General features: G+C 43.4%; 1 protein-coding gene across 1 annotated transcript; it reads right to left on the reverse strand.

Moving 5' to 3' along the window:
• Positions 1-424: 424 nt before the first annotated feature.
• Positions 425-8,800, reverse strand: LOC129552768 (GTPase IMAP family member 5-like; the record flags this gene model as incomplete). The annotated part of the gene is made up of 3 exons (XM_055421515.2): positions 425-3,142; positions 3,998-4,046; positions 8,546-8,800. Coding segments are annotated over 3 exons (1,188 nt in total), but the record flags the coding sequence as incomplete, so codon positions are not given.
• Between the last annotated feature and the right edge of the window lie 7,146 nt (positions 8,801-15,946).

Raw genomic sequence — 15,946 nt, forward strand, 5'->3', positions numbered from 1 at the left:
TCCCCAAATTTCTACAGGTATCACACATGACTGTGCTGACCTTGGGGTTCAAAATGTTCCACTACATCCCAGCTCAACCCATGATGGAAAACCTCCTCTAAGACAGGGGTGGGCAAACCACAACCTGAAGAGCAAATCCAGGCTGAGGCCAGTTCTATGAGCTGAGGAGTGTTTTTACATTTTTGAATCATAGAAAAAGCAAGAGAATTCCAGAAAAACATCTACTTCTGCTTCATTGACTACGTTAAAGCTTTTGACTGTGTGAACCACAACAAACTGTGGAACATTCTTAAACAGGTGGGTATACCAGACCACCTTACCTGCCTCCTGAGATACCTGTATGCAGGTCAAGAAGCAGCATTCGGAACTGGACAGGGAACAATGGACTGGTTTCAAATTGGGAAAGGAGTACATCAAGGCTGTATATTGCTACCATGCTCATTTAATGTATATGGGGAGTACATCATGTGAAATGCCAGGCTGGATGAAGCACAACTGGAATTAAGGTTTCTGGGAGAAACATCAATAACCTCAGAAATGCAGATGACACCACCCTTATGGCAGAAAGTGAAGAGGAACTAAAGAGCCTCCTGATGAAGGTAAAATAGGAGAGTGAAAAAGCTGGCTTAAAACTCAACATTCATAAAACAAAGATCATGGCATCTGGTCCCATCACTTCATGGCAAAGAGAGGGGGAAACAGTGATAACAATGACAGACTTTCTTTTATTGGGCTCCAAAATCACTGTAGATGGTGACTGTAGCCATGAAATTTAAAGACACTTGCTCCTTGGAAGAAAAGTTATGACAATCTTAGACAGTGTATTAAAAAGTAGAGATATTACTTCACTGACAAAGGTCAAAGCTATGGCTTTTCCATTAGTCACGTGTTGATGTGAGAGTTGGACTATAAACAAGGCTGAGCACCAAAGAATTGATGCTTTTGAACTGTGGCATTAGAGTAGACTCTTTGAGAGTCCCTTGGACTGCAAGGAGATCAAACCAGTCAATCCTTAAGGAAAGCAGTCCTGAATATTCATTGGAAGGACTGATGTTGAAGCTGAAGATCCAATAGTTTGGCCACCTAAGAGCTGACTCATTAGAAGAGACTGAAAAAAATCTTTCAAAAAAATCTTTGCTGGGAAAGATCGAAGGCAGGAGGATTCAGGAATGACAGAGAACGAGATGGTTGGGTCGTATCACCAACTCAATGAACATGAGTTTGAGCAAGCTCCTGGAGATGGTGAATGACAGGGAAGCCTGGCATGCTCCACAGGGTTGCAAATGGTCAGACAGGACTGAGCGACTGAACAACAGCAACAACGGGTCAAAAAATCAAAACAAGCAGAATGGTTCATCGCCACGTATGAAAAGTCCATGCAATTCAATTTCATAAACTTGTAGGGAATGCAGCCTTGCAGGTCATTCCTTCTTGTCCAGAGTGGCTTTCGTGCTACAAGGAGATGGTTGAGTGTTGAAGGAGACCAGATGGCCAGCTAAGCCTGAACTGCTACACTCACCATCTGGCTCTTTTCTAGCCCTGCTCTAAGGATTTCCGGTTCTTCAACTTCCCAGTGGCTGACTATGTGGAGCTCTTCCTCCCCACCCCATCTCCAGGGCCTTCTTCCTTTCTCCCCCAGCCTCTTCACACCACAGAGACATCCCAGAACACCCTAGTCTTTCTCTCTTGTTTTACTATTTTTTTTTTTACAACCTACAAGGAAGTCAAAGTATGTTTCTGACTAAAATAAGGAATTCCAACTGTAAAAAAGAGGTCCCCAGTGAGACGCTCGCTCACACATGTCAGTCCACTCAATTTCTGCTCTGCAAGCTCCCCAATATTTCTTGATGATGTGCAGATAGTTTATTATTTGTCTTCACCATTTTTAAAAAAAGATTTTGCTCTTAAGTTTATTTATTTATTTGCTTTAATTTTTGGCTGCACAGCGTATGGGATCTTAGTTTCTCAGCCAGGGATTGAACCTGCACCCTTTGCATTGAAAGCACAGTCTTAACCACTGAACTGCCAGGGAAGTCTCTGCCTTCACCATTTTTAACACAACAGAAAGGGGAAATTTTTTTCCCTTTGGATTCTATTTACCTAAAAAGGAACTGAAGAAAAGGGATGGTGTGTCTGATGCAAGGAAGTAAAATTGAAAATGAAATTATGTAAAAAGCAAATAAAATTCCTCATCAACACAGATAGATATGCTGACTTTGAAAAAATGGAAGCAAACGGCAGTTGTCATCTGAAAACACTCAACGCTGATGCGAACTATACAAGCTAATTACAATGGCAAGAAAAATCAAAAGACATAGGATGAGAACAAATATTTTGGCATGAGAAACGATCCAGGCTTTGAGTCGGAGGAGTGCCTTGAAGGCACAGTTTCTCTTGGCCTCTTTCAGGTCTTGCTTTTGCTTTGCAACCTGCAGCCGTACCTTGTCCAGGTAGCGCCTCTGACCTTCTCCACGGGCGCCACCCCCCATCTGCTGGAGCATCTGTGCGTCAAAGAAGAGCTCGTTGGTGAGGAAGGCGCCCTGGTGCTCCCGCTCCAGCCCCTCGATCACGGCCATCAGCTGAGCCAGCTGCTCTCTCTGCTCGTCCCCAGAGGCCCGGTTGTTGAAGGCGCAGTACCTCCTCCCGCACTCCCGGACCAGGCTCCTCAGCCTGAGGTTGTCTGTGTTTGCCACGTACTCATCCAAGGATCCGCCCACCAGGTCCTCCTTGTGGGTGAAGAGGATGATCATGTATCTCTCGGCTCCCGCCCCAAAGACCTCCTTCACCCTGTTCACGGCCACCGCGTCCTGCTCGGTGAAGCGCCCCAGCTGGGTCACCAGTAGCAGCACATGGGGCCCTGGCACCGACAGCAGGTAACAGGCTCCGATATTCTCATACACCTCTTGATCCTGGGCCCTGGACTCAAAGATGGGGGGCGTGTCCACCACCACGATGGTCCTCCCATTCCACATGCCTGTTGCCCTCTGACACTTCCTGGTCACCGACTGGGCCCCCAGCTTGGACTCAAACACGGGCTGGCAGAGGATGCTGTTCCCGGTGGCACTTTTCCCGTTGCCTGTTTTGCCTACCAGGATGATCCTCAAGGAGGAGGAGGATTCAAAGCCCTGATGGTCTATCCCGCCTGTAAAAAAATTAAAAAAAAAAGAGTTTTTCGTTTTACTACGTTTGTGATTCTCTTTTTAAAGTTTTTATTTTATCCTGGAGTATAGTTGATGATGGGCTTCCCAGGTGGTGCTACTGGTAAAGAACCCGCCTGCCAAAGCAGGAGACATGGAACACAGGTTTGATCCCTAGATTGGGAAGGTTCCCTGGAGGAGGACATGGCAACCTGCTGCAGTGTTCTTGCCTAAAAGCCCATGGACAGAGGAGCCTGGTGGGTTGCTGTCTGAGGGGTTGCAAAGAGCTGGACATGACATAGTGACTAAACAACAACACACAACAGCAAGAGTTGACAAGGGTGACACTGTGCCAAGAGCTAAACTTTTCAAGAGATGAAGAGTGAGAATCCAAGGACTTCTGGAGTTCTTATGAGCCCGCATGAGTTAGGTTCATTCTAGGTTCCTAAAATCTGTTATTTTGTTCCTTTTACTCTGTGTTGGCTCTTCCCTTACTTAAGTATTCTGAATTTTTTTTTTTCCAAACATGATTACTAAATCTCTATGGGGAACTTTTGCTCTTTTCAGCTGAGCACAGGCAGGGGAAGACATCATTTCCACAATTTGATTCCAAATCCACTGACTTCTGACTTGAAGTTTTATTTCCACATTTCCCACATGGGTCAGAGTGTCATACTCGGGTGTGTAGGGTGTGATGATAGTAGGGAAGATAAAGAACATGATAGCTGCCTTTTTCTCCTGCAGTTTAAAGTAACTGGGTTTCTCTTCTGTTTCAGTGTTTGAGGTCAGGGAGTGGAGGAGGGAAGACAGTAGCTCTCTCCTGGTGTCCAGAGAGCTTGAGAATTTGGAAGGTTTCTTACCTTCAGCCATGGTTGCGTATCTGCTTCTCTGCAGCCCTTCAATTTGCTTCTAGAATAAAAAGAGGAAAGGAATAAAAGCTGGTATCCTTATAGGAGTTGATAAGATCTGAGAACACCTCCAATTAAGACAGCTGAGAACAATTATCCTTAGATGAGCCATTTTCATTGCTAATTTTCTAACATTTTATTTTCAAATATCCATATATAACTTTAAGCAAGCCAGATGATGCTAGATTATGTTAATACAGTGAACCCTTGCTTTTCTTCCTCATTCTACAGGAAAGCAAGAAATGTCTGAATACACACCAGTTGATTATCTCCTTTCAAGCTGAAAAGGTGTGAAATAAAGACTTCTACAGAATAAGAAGCCAGACTTTAAAATTATTTGTTATTATTATTGGGATCAAAGCAAACTTGCTAGACTAGAGAATAAAAGTTGCCTTGATGTAAGTGACAGTGGTTTGTTCGACGTACTGGGCATTTCCAGTCCCAGAAACTCTTTGTATCAGATGGACATCCCAGTGGCAAAGAGGAGAGTACAATGTACTGGGGTCCAGGGCTCCTTTGAGGATGGACATGAGAGAGAGAAGGGGAAGAGGGCCGAACATTGTCATCATCCGCCTTCCCTCTGAGGAGCTGGGGAAAGAGAAACCAGTGCCATGACTGAGGGACAGCACGACATTTGGGACAAATTCAAGATAAAGTAATTTCCTGCTCTGTTTTAAATCAAATGTCTTTCCTTGTGGGTTTCCCAAAAACAACTTGAAAAAAGTCCCAGTAGACATAAGCAGAAATTGGCAAAACCATGGAGATAAATGTTTCATTCAGATGAGGCATACTATTGTGTCATTCTTGGTGCTAGAAAAGGTAAGCATACATTGGAAAAGGTAAACATGCAATCTGCAATTATAATTAAGACAAATTCTGAAACTATGGGCTTCCCTCATAGCTCAGTCGGTAAAGAATGGTATTGCAATGCAGAAGAACCGGGTTCGATTCCTGGGTTGGGAAGATCCCCCGGAGAAGGGAATGGTTACCCACTTCAGTATTCTTGCCTGGAGAATCCCATGGGCAGAGGAGGCTAGCAGAATACCATCCATGGGGTTGCAAGAGTTGGACACAACTTAGTAACTAAACCACCACCACTGAGTCTATATTTTTTCAGTTTTAAAGATTATGCCATTATGAAACAAACATTTTAAGAAAAAAAATAAATACACTGAGTAATGAAACAAATTCCACGATGTGCAATGAACAAATCTCAGTATTTTGGCATTTTTATTACCGCTGTTCTGTTTAATTGAGAAAGTTAAAACTTTACACACATAGTTTCATTTATTTATTTTTTGACTCCCCCAACCCCGAGTCTCATTCTCCCTCTCCCTTTAGAGGCAAACAATACTCTGAAATGTTATGTGTCTATCTCAATTGTGTATTTACACTTGTACATACACATCGGTCTATAGTTAAGATACAGTACTTTTTGGTATTTTAATCTTTTACAGAAGTGGCATTATTTATGTAACATTTTATCCAGTTCTTTCCTAACAAACATTTAGTGTTCCAAATACTTCTTTATTACTACCAACAGTAGTGCTACGACCAACATGACAATCTCTCTGGAATGTCCAGCTTCCCCCTAACTAGATGTTGCCAAATCTGACTCCAGGAAACTTGTGGTGACTCGTGCTGGCAGCAGCCATGTACAAGCATCCCGCAAATCTTCACCTATACTTGGTAATACTAGATTTTTAATTTTTTGGTCACCCTGTTGGGCATACAGTAGGATGTCTTAATTGGTTTAAACTTGCATTTTATTGATTAACATTAAATTAAAAATGATTTCCATAGTTGATTTGCTATTCAGCAAATTTGTTATTTCTACCTTTTCACATTTTTGTATTCACTCAGTTGAGATGCATAGAAATGGTCCTCATTAAGGAAACAATCCCCAGCCACACTATCAGAATATACTAAAATAATTTTCCTTTTCTTTTCCTCCTGCACCCCTTTCCTTTCCTTAACCCCCGAGAAGAGCATTTTCCTTACCACCTTCTCCCACTTGGTGTCTTTGCCTCTGGTAAATTATACTCTAGCTTTTGCTAAAATTGCTCAAATTCTCTGACATCTTTTCTATCTCAGATGACATTTCTACTGGAATCAGTATATTGAAGTAGTAAAGACAATGATGACAGTCGTGACAATGTTGATGATGAACTTCACCATCATAATAACCCTCTGTGCAGCCATTTGTAATTTTCAATTTTTCTTTCATATCCATCATTTTAATTGTTTGCCCTAATTCCCTATGATGTGATCGAGATAGGAATTAAAATTTCTATTACAATATTAAGAAACTGAGTCTCAACTAACATGCCCATGTTCACACAACTGTCTTGGAGCTAAGAACAAAAACTGGCTCATTTTGCCTGCATATTCTCCTAGGTTCATCGGGGGAGAAGTGAAGATAAAGTCACTGAGCCTCTTGGCATACCACATACCATGTTGCCATCCATGGTCAGGACATAAACTGAAGCAGATAGGCTGGAAGCTTGCCTTAAAACCAACAAAGAGAATTGTATTGCAAAATCTTGGGTGCCTTTTTTAAAACAAAAACAAAAACAAAAAAAAACTATTCAAACATAAAATTGTAGGGGACAGAAGTTGCTCAGAATGGAAAGATTTCAGTTTAAACAATCTGGTGTTTTTACATGACTTGATGATCAGTGTGGCCCAAATGGGGCTCTGTGGCTGCCACAAAACACCATCAAAGTCCTGAATTGGGGAGCAGAGGTGCAGCACCATCCTCTTGAAGCATCTTCTGAGTGGGTCAGGCTGCCAGGAGGAGACACATCTCTCCAAGGAATAGATTTTTTGGGGGCGGATATTAACAAACACCAAAGTGTCCAGAGGCTAGTCAGAAGGATATTGATGGAAATGCTGAAATGACAGGATATTAAAAGGACTGAATCAAGCCTAGGAAGACATCCGGGAGCATTGTGAACCTGAAGCAATGTGACATGTGTCAATTGCAGAACAGACAAAAGCGGGGGAATGAAGAGTGAAGGCAGATTTCTTCTCCACAAGGAAAATCCTAATCCTCCCCACATGGGATCAGGAATCATGAGAGAGCTGGTGTGCGAGCAGAGATTATACAGGTATCTGACAGGAACAGCAGGGGGATCTAGCTTAGGGAAGAGGTTGAAGCAAATGAACATCATATACCTTTTGATCTTTAAATTGGATGAACCAGATGTTATCTTGATGCTATCTCATTTTATCAAATCACTAGAAAGCAGGCTCTCTTCTGCTGTTTTAGGAAATGTAAAAACATTTTTCATCTGCCTTATTCATGAGTCTCTCCTTCCCTGTCTGCTTGAGTCCCTCTGTATTCCGGCATCTCTGGTTTCACAGTTTAGCCTCAGGACTTCATAACACGGCTTTCACAGGGGGTTAACAGCAGACAAAGGGATGGTTCCTGTACATGCTGGGGTCTCTCTGCCACAGGAGCGAGTTTTACATCATGTGGCAGGAAACGTGTGGTGTCTCTGGGGGAGAACGGGGTGGCTTTCAGAAGATCAAGGTCCTGGAACAATGTCCACTGAGAGGTCTCGTTGGGAACGTGGCTCAATGAGGGTACTCGTCGTGTGGAGCCCCGGGCATGGATTCCTGCACCAGGCTTCTCTGGGAGGTGGTGCTTGTCAGGGACGGGGCGGGGGTGGTATGGGTGAAGTTAGGGAGGTGAAACTAAAGAAGTTTGCTCTACCTAGTTAGGGTACCTTGTGAGTTTGTTTTCTCATCTGTCAAATTGTTGTTCAGTTGTTCAGTCCTGTCCAGTTCTTTGGGACCCCATGGGCTGCAGCACGCCAGGCTTTCCTGTCCTCCCTTATCTCCCGAAGTTTGTTCGTGACCAATGAGTCCGTGATGCTATCTAACCATCTCATCTCCTGCCACCCCCATCTCCTTTTGCCTTCAATCTTTCCCAGCATCTGAGAATATTAGCGAAGCTTTATGAAACGCTGTGAAGCTTAATGAAAATCAAAAGAGCTAAGAAAAGACTCTGATGCTAGGAGGGATTGGGGGCGGGAGGAGACGGGGACGACAGACAATGAGATGGCTGGATGGCGTCACCAACTCGATGGACATGAGTTTGAGTGAACTCCGGGAGTTGGTGATGGACAGGGAGGCCTGGCGTGCTGTGATTAATGGGGTCGCAAAGAGTCGAACACGACTGAGCGGCTGAACTGAACTGAACTGAAGAAGTAGGGAACTAGACATAAAAGACTGCAGCGCTGTGGAAAGCGATGGGCGGGAACGCGGGGTGAGCGGTTCCCAAATCCGCTTGGTTCCCAGTGGGAACCTGCTGCTGTCCACAACGCTCTCCACCGGCGACCGGTTTCACTGACAGGAGACCCCAGAAGCACGGAACCGGTTCGAGGTCCCACCAGAAATCAATAGCTCTGACTCAACCGCGGCCTCCAGAACCCTCCCTCTTTGCCCCGCTCCCAGTCCTCCAGGACGCAGGGACACCCGCCGGGGTCCCCTTACCAGGCTCGGCTCTGCGGGCTGGGTGCCGTCGGGTCGGCGGGAGCGCGCGGCCGAAGGCTGCAGGGCACGACTGAAGGGCAAGAAGGAAAGCGGGGCTGGCGGAGCGCGAGCGCCTCCAGTCCCGGCAGCTGGGGACACCCCTCCGGGCGGGGTGAAACTGCTGCCGGGGAAACCGGAGAGCGGTGAGTTCGCAGCGTGCGCACCCTCAAGGGATCCTTGCCATCTGAGACCGCGATTGCCTCGCCCCCTCCCATTTCCTCTTTAAGAAGGGTGAAAAGAGACCACTCTGATCCCAGTCTCCCCGTGAAAGCACCTCTGCTGCTGCTAAGTCGCTTCAGTCGTGTCCGACTCTGTGCGACCCCATAGACGGCAGCCCACCAGGCTCCCCCGTCCCTGGGATTCTCCAGGCAAGAATAGTGGAGTGGTTGTTATTTCCTTCTCCAGTGCATGAAAGTGAAAAGTGGAAGTGAAGTCGCTCAGTCCAACTCCTAGCGACCCCATGGACTGCAGCCCACCAGGCTCCTCCGCCCATGGGATTTTCTAGGCAAGAGTACTGGAATGCGGTACCATTGCCTTCTCCGTTAAAGAACCTCCAAAGAGATCAACTTAGAAAGCTAGTTATTTTCTTTGGCGCAAGATAGAGACTTTTCGCGGAGGACTTCTCTACCTTCTTGCAAAGCTGGAGCCAGGTGTGAAACAAGTTAGAGTGGAGCCCTCCTCCTTTCCAGAAACTCCGCAGAGCTGGGAGCCAGAGAGCCGCTGTTCTTTGCCTTTTGGCTCCTGGGATTGGGGTGTCTGTTCCTGGCAGGCGTGTATGTGTGTGATTTCTGAGGAGTGATATGCTGTTCTCTTCGGTGTATCCTTGCGCTATTTCACCAGCGCGTGGAAGAACAGATCTTAGGTGTTTTCAGACGTCCTAAGTTAAGGGATATACACGATTTAAGTCTATTTTTGAAGTAAGAAGGCGTGCCTAAGCTTCATGGGATAAAGTGTGAAAGGAAATACAAAATAAACAAGAATTGGGCCAAGAATGAGATGGAATGTAAGGTATAAAAATAATTATGACCCAAAATAATAATTAAAACAAAACACTACATCATTTGGGAAGATATTTAAAAGAGGCAAAAGACAAATTTAGAAAAAAAATCTCAAAATATTTTATTGCTGGAATAAGCAAATACTTATTCACTTGTTCAGAAAAGGCAACATTGTCAGTATCACATTAAGGCTCCCAGAGGGGGGAAAAATGACCTAACGTCTTACACAATAATAAAGTCAAAACGGATCAAAGACCTAACTATAAGGCCCAGAAGTATAAAACTCTTAGAGGAAAACATAGGCAGAACACTCTTTGACATAAATGGTAGCAAGATCTTTTTTGACACACCTCCTAGAGTAATGAAAATAAAAACAAAGATGAACAAATGGGACCTAATTAAATGCAAAAGCTTTTGCATAGCAAGGGAATCCATAAATGAAATGAAAGGGCAACCCTCAGAATGGAAGAAAATATTTGCAAACGAAACAACTGACAAAAGATTAAACTCCAAGATATACAAACAGCTCATGCTACTTAATATCAAAAAACCAAGTGACTCAATCAAAAAAATGGGCAGAAGACCTAAACAGACATTTCTGCAAAGAAAACATACAGATGGCCAGGAAACATGTTCAGCATCACTAATTATTCAGGAAATGCAAGTCAAAACTATAATCAGGTATCACCTTACACTGATCAGAATGGCCATCACTAAAAAAAATCTACAAACAATACTGTAGATTCTTATTAGTTATCTATTTCATACATAGTAGTGTGTATATTTCAATATCCCAATTTCCCAATTCATCCTACTCCCCCATCCCCCCTTGGTATCCATACGTTTGTTCTCTATATCTGTGTCCCTATTTCTGCTTTGCTAATAAAATAATCTGTATGACTTTTCTAGATTCCATATATTGATATTATACAATATTTGTTTTTCTGACTTACTTCATTCGAAGTGACAGTCTCTAGGTCTATCCACGTCTCTGCAAATGGCACTATTTCATTTCTTTCTATGGCTGAGTAACATCCCATTGTATATATGTATCACATCTTCTTTATCCATTCCTTTGCTAATGAACATGTAGGTTGCTTCCCTGTCCTGCTTATTGTAAACAGTGTTGCAATGAACACTGGGATGTATGTATCTTTTTAAATTACAGCTTTGTCCAAATCAGGCACAGGGGTGGGATTTCTGGGTCATATGATAGTTCTATTTTTAGTTTTGTGAGGCACCCCCATACTCTTCTCCATAGTGACTGTACCAGTTTACATTCCCACCAACAGTGTAGGTAGGGTCCCTTTTCTCCAGTGTGGAGAATGTAAGCTGTAATTTAAAAAGATACATACATCCCAGTGTTCATTCCAAAGAAGACATGCAGATGGCTAACAAACACATGAAAAGATGCTCAACATTCCTCATAATCAGAGAAATGCAAATCGAAACCACAATGGGGTACCATTTCATGCCAGTCAGAATGGCTGCTATCCAAAAGTTTACAAGCAATAAATGCTGGAGAGGGTGTGGAGAAGAGGAATCCCTCTTACACTGTTGGTGGGAATTCAAGCTAGTACAGCCACTATGGAGAACAGTGTGGAGATTCCTCAAAAAACTGGAAATAGAACTGCCATATGATCCAGCAATCGCACTCCTGGGCATACACACCGAGGAAACCAGAATTGAAAGAGACACATGTACTCCAATGTTCACTGCAGCACTGTTTATAATAGCCAGGACATGGAAGCAACCTAGATGTCCATCAGCAGACAAATGGATAAGAAACCTGTGGTACATATACACAATGGAGTATTACTCGGCAGTTAAAAAGAATATATTTGAATTAGTTCTAGTGAGGTGGATGAAACTGGAGCCTATTATACAGAGTGAAGTAAGCCAGAAAGAAAAACACCAATACAGTACACTAATGCATATATAATGAATTTAGAAAGATGGTAATGATAACCCTGTATATGAGACAGCAAAAGAGACACAGATAAACAGAACAGTCTTCTGGACTCTGTGGGAGAGGGTGAAGGTGGGATGATTTGGGAGAATGACATTGAAACATGTATATTATCATATGTGAAATGAATCGCCAATCCAGGTTTGATGCATGATACAGGATGCTCGGGGCTGGTGCACTGGGATGAACCAGAGGGATGGTATGGGGAGGGAGGTGGGAGGGGGGTTCAAGATGGGAAACACATGTACCCCCGGGGCGGATTCATGTCAATGTATGGCAAAACCAATACAATATTGTAAAGTGAAAAAAAAAAGCCACAGTAATAGAAGGCTATATCATGATATAAAAAATATTTATAATAATTTTAAATGGAAAATCTGGTTTTATAACAGCAATATATGAAATAACTTTATAATATCAATTTGATTTTGTCTAAATAAATTTCTCACTCTTTAAAAAAAAAAGAATTTTCCACAGTTTGTTGTAAGCTTTAGATGTTAGTTTTTCCAGGTGGTTCTATGTCAGTGACATAAGCTGTAGAAATAAGTTTCACCAGGAAATTGAGCAGCTGGATGGGTGGGGGTGTTATGGAAAACCTTGAGAAGAAGAAGGTTTGCTCACTGACTTAGAACCTACCTTAGGATTGCTGGCCTGGGAGACAAACAGGAAGAAAATTGGAAAAAAGATGCATTTCCCAAAGTGATCTCAAGAACTTCTGCTCTCAGAAAACCACATAGTTCATCTTATTCTGACATGTCTAAGTGTGGGGAGACTGGGATGTTGCCCCCTGGCTCTTTATGTTCTTGCCCTCAAACCTGAGGCTTCTCAAAGTAATGGGATTACACTCAAACATCGTTTAATACAATTAAAATTCTGTGATCTTTTGCCTGATCTTGTGAGCACCTGCATACCAGAGCACAGTCTCTCCTCAGCCTACTTCTCCAGCCTCATTTCCAGTGAATCCCCTCCCCAGTCAGCCATTCCAGTGGCAGAAGATTTCAGTGCCTTTCCCAACCCACCTCATGCTTTCCCTCATAAGACCCTTCATCCCACCCCACATTTCTGCCGGAGTCCTGTCTGTGCTTTACCGTCCATTTCAAACTCTACCTCTTCATGTCGCCCACCTGGTTCCTATAGGTAATTGTGTTCAACCTGCATTGGATCCAACAAGGAAGGAATAGTAAAGGGAGAGGCTGGCTCAATAACCCCTCTTTGGCCAAAGGACTCAGAGGACAGGTTTGAAGAGAACTCAAGCCAAAACTGTTCGTGTTTCTGCAGTAACTCTCCTACTGCCCACCCCATCAAAGCTTTCAGTAAAGTTTACCCTTGGGCAAATCACATGATATGATTAGCTATTTTGTGTCTGCTGCTGCGTCACTTCAGTCGTGTCCGACTTTGTGTGACCCCATAGACAGAAGCCCACCAGGGTCCCCCATCCCTGGGATTCTCCAGGCAAGAACACTGGAGTGGGTTGCCATTTCCTTCTCCAATGTGTGAAAGTGAAAAGTGAAACTGAAGTCGCTCAGTCGTGTCCGACCCTTAGCGACCCCACGGACTACAACCTACCAGGCTCCTCCATCCATGGGATTTTCTAGGCAAGAGTACTGGAGTGGCTTGCCATTGTCTAGACATCAACAAATTCCCATAATTGACACCAGAGCAGAAATGAAGAAAAAGCCACAAGATTCAAACCCAAAAAGAAGGCTAGCTAAAACAAGAGGTCCTTGTCAAAAATAGAAATGAAAGAGTGCTACAGGGAATCCACAGAACTCTTGAGTAGGTCACTGGAATTTCCTAGTTTGAAATGCAGGTTAAAATCAACTTAAAATAATTTTTAAGAAGGAGGTAAGCTCCTACTGAAATCTGGGGTAACAAGTGGTTCTTAATTATTGTAAAAGATGTTGATTCCTGTATTCTGAATACTCTGAAAGTTCAAAGTTCATGTAGCTCAGTGCCTCTCAAATGTGTTGTTTTTAGAATTATTTGAATATTCTTTAAAAATGTTGATTCTGGGGGAACCATGCTCAGAAATTCTGATTTATGAATCCAGTCTGATATTATCAGTCCACACATCAGAGTTTGGAAATGAGCCATTTATTCAGACCCCTTCATTGTACAGATGCGGAAACTGAGGTATTCCTACAGCAGGGGTGGGAGAGCCTTGAATTAGGGAGCCAACGTGTCAGGGGTCATGAGGACGAGGGGTTGAAGACCTGGTTCCTAACCTCTTTAATCTCTTGAGGGTCCCTTACTGTGGACAGAGGGGAGAGGGGGAATCTGGGGCGGGGTTGAATTCTGATCGTTTCCCGACTCAGCACACTGTAACTTGCTCTGAAGTTAGATTGCTTTGGGGCCACAGGAAAGATCTTTTGCCTGTGCTGAACGTGCGGTTTGAGCAACATTGAATGCCTTTTAAAATGCATTTTACTCCTAGACATGGTTCCAGTACAGACTTTTCTTACTGTATGGGGGAAGTGTGGAAGGAGACAAACATGTGTGCCCTCCAGACTGGACACCATGCTCATAAACCTTTTTTGAACTTCCTCTATTGGAAACTTAGAACATCTTCACAAATCCGGACACCCCATTTTAATGGGTCCGGCTGTTACTCACCCGAAAGGTGCCTGGAGGAGCCTGGGTGCTCAGAAGGTAAATGCTCTCAGAACCATGTTCCTTCTGGTTGGTCGTAGCTCCTGCTCCCTGCGGGGCTCGCCTTTCCTGGTGACAGGCTCTCACCAGTGATCCAAGATTGCCCTGATCTCTGCTTTCCCTTAGGTTGTGAGTCGGGCACCCTGTTTCTTTACACTGTGCGTAGAGGAAGTCTTTGAGACTCAGAGCCCTGGAAAGCCCAGAGAGAGGGTTACGTGGTGATGACTTAAAGAAACAGGAACATTCTTTGTGGGCTTAAAGCGTTTCTCTTACAAAACCTCCCTCCTGTTGAGACTAATGTGCTGTACTCTCCTGCAGGGCCCCCTGACACCAAATATCCTATAGGACCCCGAGGCCTGAGTCTCCTTCTAGACTAGCTTAGTGATCTAAACATCAATTACTTCTTACCCTGTGGCATTTCCTCCATATAAAATAAGTCCAGAGTGCCTCCTGCCCTAGAAAAAAGAATATGATATTTACTTCTGGTTAAGTTGGAGAAAGATTCAAAACACTTCAGCTTCTACACTGACAACAAGAATTGGACAGAATGAAAATATAACTTCTCTGTGTCTAAAGATGATTGAAGCAAGGAAGCATTGAGGAACTGAATTCTGAATATAAAAGAGCCTTTTGTAAGTGAGGAGAGAGCTGAGGAGTCTTTTATACCTAGGGTGCTTGGTCTGGATACAAACATTTGCAGGTGTTGGCTTGTTATAGACACTATTGGCAAAGTGGAGGCAAAATTAGATGATCATTTTACAACAACGTGGGCTATCAAAATAGATTGGAATTCACATGATCCTAAGGGAAATACTAAATTGTCTATCTTGAAAACTCCTTCCTTTCCCATCACAGTAGTATTTTTTTTCCTAAGAAAGCAGCAGTGGAGAGGGGCCAAGAAAATAATGAGAAATTCTTCTGTCTTATTAGGCACTGCTAGTGAAGTCAAACCATTTAAAATTGGAGTCTTATACCTTTCTCAGTTCAAATGTTGGTTAGATAAAAAAATATATATATAGGTTAGATAGGAGATCGTTATGATAGTATAAATCAGGAGTGAAATTAATCAATTTAATGTGGTTCATTCTCATTTCAACTCAAGTTTTGGAGCCAATTATGTGATTACTGTAATCAGTAGACAGATAAATTAACTTGCACTATCCAGAAAATAAGACAAACCAGGGGAAACATAAGCTTTCATTTCAGTTCAGTTCAGTTGCTCAGTCGTGTCTGACTCTTTGTGACCCATGAACCGCAGCACGCCAGGCCTCCCTGTCTATCACCAACTTCCGGAGTCCACTCGAACCCATATCCATTGAGTCGGTGATGCCATCCAACAATCTCATCCTCTGTTGTTCCCTTCTCCTCCTGTCCTCAATCTTTCCCGGCATCAGGGTCTTTTCAAATGAGTCAGCTCTTCACATCGGGTGGCCAAAATATTGGAATTTCAGCTTCAACATCAGTTCCTCCAATGAACATCCAGGATTGATCTCCTTTAGGCTGGATTGGTTGGATCTTCCTGCAGTCCAAGGGCCTCTCAAGAGTCTTTTCCAACACCACAGTTCAAAAGCATTAATTCTTCAGCGATCAGCTTTCTTTATATTCCAACTCTTACATCCATACATGACCACTGGAAAAACCATAACCTTGACTAGATGAACTGAACTGAACTGACTAGATGGACCTTTGTCGGCAAAGTAGTGCTCTGCTTTTTAATATGCTTTCTAGGTTGGTCATAACTTTCCT

The sequence above is a fragment of the Moschus berezovskii genome, chromosome 3 (genome assembly GCF_049115385.1).
Source record: "Moschus berezovskii isolate FMDL1 chromosome 3, NW_MosBer_1.0, whole genome shotgun sequence".
Classification (NCBI taxonomy): domain Eukaryota; kingdom Metazoa; phylum Chordata; class Mammalia; order Artiodactyla; family Moschidae; genus Moschus; species Moschus berezovskii.